This window comes from Priapulus caudatus, unplaced genomic scaffold (assembly GCF_000485595.1).
Source record: "Priapulus caudatus unplaced genomic scaffold, Priapulus_caudatus-5.0.1 Scaffold684, whole genome shotgun sequence".
In the NCBI taxonomy this organism is placed as follows: Eukaryota; Metazoa; Priapulida; class Priapulimorpha; order Priapulimorphida; family Priapulidae; genus Priapulus; species Priapulus caudatus.
Window position 1 is genome coordinate 164,698 of NW_014577745.1, and position 4,742 is coordinate 169,439.

Here is a 4,742-nt window from a genome sequence, read left to right on the forward strand (position 1 = left end):
ATACTTCTATAATCGTTGTTCGTCAATATGTATGTAGAATTAGATGCGGATTAGGAATTGGGTATAATGAGTTAGGTTCTATAGCCACAAGTTCTCACACAACTTTTCATGCGTTAATTTCTCGCAACTCGCAACTTCTCACGAGTTGCCTTCTGGCATCTCACAACATGGTGAGAGCACTGAGAGGTGAAACAGTCTCCTACGACGTGAAACAGCCAGACAGAGCCGAGTCGGGCTATGCCACACCATGCAAGATGCATTTTGTTATACATTGCCTTGCTTGTACTGTACAGAGCCCATACTAATGCTCATAGGGTCTATGTCCCCCAGGATACTGCCGGAACGTACCCTGGTAACTATTTTATATGGTTAGGGTTAGGGAGTAGGCGTAGGGGACTCCCTAGACTCGTTAGTCGAGTAGGCGAGGTACGGTCCGGCATATTAGATAGTACTAGGGTACGTTTCGGTATACTGGACCGTACCCAGGGTACGTTCCGGCAGTACCCTGGGGGACATAGACCTTCTCAGCCATACTAATGTACGTTAAACACGTTTTTTCCAGGATTCATGTGTTCGTATTCTTTTATACGACTGCTAAAAGAGAAGGATGCTCTGGTTGAGCTGTTACCCTGTGCTGCAAAGCACTCCCACCCAATGGCAGTTGCCGAGAAAGTCCCTGTCTACTATGGTGACGTGGTGATTTCCAAGAGCCAAAGGTCTCACTTTGAAATAAGCTGACACTGTTTACATAGATCAAGCACTGCAATCATACGTCTGCATTATACGTCTGCAATCATATTATGAACGTGTGTGTACTTACGGAATAAAAAAACTATTACTTGCATGTTTGAAATAGTTTTCGGTGTGTCAAATCAATCTGTTGAGTCACACACATATCTTTCTAACTAACCATCATACTGTGTTTCTTCCAAGCGAGAAGATCAAGAAATTTGATGACCTGCGCGGGCACACGTGGGCGTACAATGACTCTGAGTCTCTCAGCGGCAACATACAGGTGCTCAAGCAGTTGAAATCCATGGGAGAGAATGCCAGTTTCTTTGGTCACATCGTGGAAACAGGTGGGGACATCTGTGCGCACGCATCGGTGACACTAGCTTGTATATAGCACGAAACGTGGTTTGCTTGTCACAGTGACATACACTGTGTACGATTGTCTATAGTTATACAGAACGATGCTCTAGTTCAATCTGATCATACAGCCAGATGATTCCTTTTTTTTGTGAAACTGATGTCATCATGGTGAGTTTGAGAGGCGCTGCAGTGAATCAGCAATATGTCTAGAATTCTAAAAAACACTGCTTAGTAGCAAAGTGTCTTAAAGTCACACGTGCAGTAGCGTTCTGTCGCCCATCTGTCTTTCTAACATCTTTAGTACTGACATCATCAGGTGTAAATAAAAACAATTTGTTTTCATTGTTGTTCTTCCCGACATGTATATGTGCACCAGCAGTTGTGTAGCACGCACGTGCGCTTGTTTTGCAGGCTCGCACATAAAGTCGCTGGAGATGATTCTGAACAGCACCGTTGATGGCGCATGCATCGATTCCAATGTGCTCGCTTCCTACCTCATGAAGAATCCGTCGATGAAGGACAAGCTACACGTGATCGCCTCACTCGGTCCGCTGCCAGCTTACCCCGTCGTCATCAACAAGAACTTGCCCGGTGAGTTCGTGTGGTCGCGTCACGGTCACGGTGCGTGTGTGTGCATGCGCGTATCTGCGTGCCTGCATACGTGCGTGTGTGTGTTTGTACATCGTGTGGGTACACGTGCATGGTTGTGCATTGCTGTACGTTCGTATTTGCAAGAATGTAGCAATTAATGCTTGTTTGTGTATTGTGTGTGTGTGTGCGTGCGTGCGTGCGTGCGTGCGTGCGTGCGTGCGTGCGTGCGTGCGTGCGGGCGTGTGTGCGTCTGAGGAAGCAGATGTGCATAATAGAAGTAGTGTACTTCTCTTATCATCTTCTAGTAGAATATCTGGTGGAGTCATTATGCCTAGTGAGTACATGTAGAATCGTATGGTTACAAACACGGGTCTATTTGATACGGATGGTTTCTCTGTATAACTGCCACATAAGAGAGATGCCAAAAGTGTGCTTAATAGCCAGGTGTCTATTCTATAGAGGTCGTTTCAGTGTATAACTACCACATGAGGGAAATGTCAAGAGTGTCCTTTATAGACAGGTGTTCATAGGATTGAGATTGAACACTAACGCAGCTTCGCCCGCATGCGTTTAGCACATTGTGGGAGTCGCGCGTGTGCGCTCGGCGTAATAGCACGCTGTAATAGCGTCGCCATGACGTCTCGTCATTGTCTCATCGCAGAGAGCCTGAAGGTGGCGCTACGCGATGCGCTGCAGCGCATGCACGAGGACGAGACCGGTGGACCCCACCTCCGTCGCCACGGCGTCAGCGGCTTTGTCCCGACCGATATCTCCCTGTACGACTTTGAGACGAAGATACGCCAGGAGTCGTCTGGTCTCCGCATCGGCACGGCCTACTATTGATCGCGCGAGCTCTCTCCCCTCCCTGCCGACGCTCGGAAAAGGCTATGACTAAACGGGGTGGGAAGAGATGAACGTTAACGTAAGATGTGGGGAATGCTGGGGGGTGGGGAAGAGATGAACGTTAACGTAAGATGTGGGGAATGCTGGGGGGTGGGGGAGAGATGAAGGTTAACGTAAGATGTGGGGAATGCTGGGGGGTGGGGGAGAGATGAAGGTTAACGTAAGATGTGGGGAATGCTGCGGGGTGGGGGTAGTTGGTTTACAGAAATTCACAATGGATGGACGGGTGCCTTTCTGTGTGATTCTAGTTTGTTTGTAAAAATTTCAGAGACAGGCTCTAAGCCAGGTGCTCGGTTGACGTGATTTTGTGATGTTTGATATCGTGAACGACATTGCGTAACTGGGATTGATGAAAGCTTTGAGCAGGGTTTCGATTACACGTCGATTAACAAATATAGACGTGTGCAATGTTTCATCGCAACTGATACCACAAGTGCATAAAGTCTAGTGCAATAACTGCAATTACTGGAAAATACTTAATATTAACTGTTTGTCTTAGTGTTCCTGTTCGCCTAAATGATAAATGTTGCTGCTAGGCTAGACACCATCCCACATGCACCAGAGTTTAGCTCCCATTTCAATGTTCATGTTTTGAGTAACGGAGTGTAGGAGTGCAACTCCCATATCTAACTAACGCAGCCAGGGGTGAATAATGACAAATTGTCATGATGTCAATGACAAATTGACACAGACAAATTGTCAAAATGTCAATGACAATTTGTCATTTTTCCCGCCTGGAGTAGCTAATTAGCCACCTATCTCACGTCTGGACATTGTGAAGTAACCAGTGCGTTGCACTACTTGTATAATAGTACATTATCGCTGCATAACATTCCGTGTAGTCATTTATGGTGCTTTCTGTTAATTGATTTTGGCTAGAAAATTCTGTGATTGAGTAAGAGGTTATTTGTCATAGTAGACATTGCAGTGTATTGTTCTGCCCCAAGAGAATTATTTCGAATCCTAACTATATTTTTCTAACTTCTTAGTATAGCAGCTGCGCTCTCAATATATTTATTTTGCCATGAGTGATGCAATATACATTTTTGTCTCAGGTGATTAATTAGGCTAAAAATATATCAATGTTATCTGTTGCTCAAATATATATCTATCCATATATATAGTATACATGCTTACATAATATTTTTCATGTTATATTTGGGTTGTGTAAAATGAGCGGGGAAAAACGAGCTTGTGTTAAAGTATAGCGGTGACAAAAATTCGCTCGCACATAGACTTTTCTAGGAAGTAAGGCAGGCAGCGCTGGCCAGTATTAAACTATAGCAGTGACCAACTTTTCTGATAGCTCGCATGTACGTAGACATTGCTTTGAAATAATAGTCAGGTTCACTATGTTTTTTCGTTCAGAATTATGGTAGATTAGCAAACCTATACATTTTTGGAAAGATCATCGCATGAGGAATCCGAAAAACAATGTTTACATTTGCGGAGATACCGGTATAGCCGCCATTTTGGATTTTTCTATGGACGTTTCAACTCTCAGCGCAGCCATCACAGCATGTAGCTGACTCCAATCGGGCACCAACGCTCGTTTAGATCAAGTCTTGAATGCCAGAACGTGCACTGAGCGCTCGTACAGTGCCATGTCCGAACGAAATCACTGTCGGTAATTCTTCAGCACGAAGCGAAGCGTCATGAATTCGGATGCTTGCAGAATGACAGTCAGCATGGTAGGACCACTCATGTGCAACTTCGCAGAGATATATCAAGTCATGCACGATGTCCCGGCCACGGGCCGTAGAACCCGCAGGTGAAAGGGGTAATATATGCTATATAATCATGGATTTTGTTTGGTTTATAATGACAATATTTCCTGAAAAAACACCAAGTTACAGTTAGAAGTCTGGTTATGCTCACCAATAGATTTCCTTGGTCCTGAAACATAGGATTAGCCATATTTTAAAAGTCTAGTTTAGAGGTGATTAGAGGCAGAAATACGGCCAAAATTGTATTTTATGGCGGCCAATTTCAAAATCCAAAATGGCGGCTATACCGGTATCTCCGCAAATGTAAACATTGTTTTTCGGATTCCTCATGCGATGATCTTTCCAAAAATGTATAGGTTTGCTAATCTACCATAATTCTGAACGAAAAAACATAGTGAACCTGACTATTATTTCAAAGCAATGTCTACG

At 44.4% G+C, this 4,742-nt stretch overlaps 1 protein-coding gene across 1 annotated transcript; it reads left to right on the top strand.

Moving 5' to 3' along the window:
• The first annotated feature begins 317 nt into the window (after positions 1 to 317).
• Positions 318 to 2,612, top strand: LOC106812770. The gene is made up of 5 exons (XM_014816741.1): positions 318 to 352; positions 563 to 716; positions 934 to 1,079; positions 1,504 to 1,683; positions 2,345 to 2,612. Exons 2-5 carry the CDS (start codon positions 568 to 570, stop codon positions 2,524 to 2,526), a joined length of 657 nt encoding a protein of 218 aa, XP_014672227.1. The 5' UTR covers positions 318 to 352; positions 563 to 567; the 3' UTR covers positions 2,527 to 2,612.
• Positions 2,613 to 4,742: the final 2,130 nt, after the last annotated feature.

Bases quoted from the DNA above. Each gene is read 5' to 3' on its own strand.
- LOC106812770 (XM_014816741.1), top strand. From the start codon at position 568: ATGTGTTCGTATTCTTTTATACGACTGCTAAAAGAGAAGGATGCTCTG. The intron at 717-933 runs GTCTCACTTTGA...GTTTCTTCCAAG, and splicing joins GTGATTTCCAAGAGCCAAAG to CGAGAAGATCAAGAAATTTG. The intron at 1,684-2,344 runs GTGAGTTCGTGT...GTCTCATCGCAG, and splicing joins CATCAACAAGAACTTGCCCG to AGAGCCTGAAGGTGGCGCTA.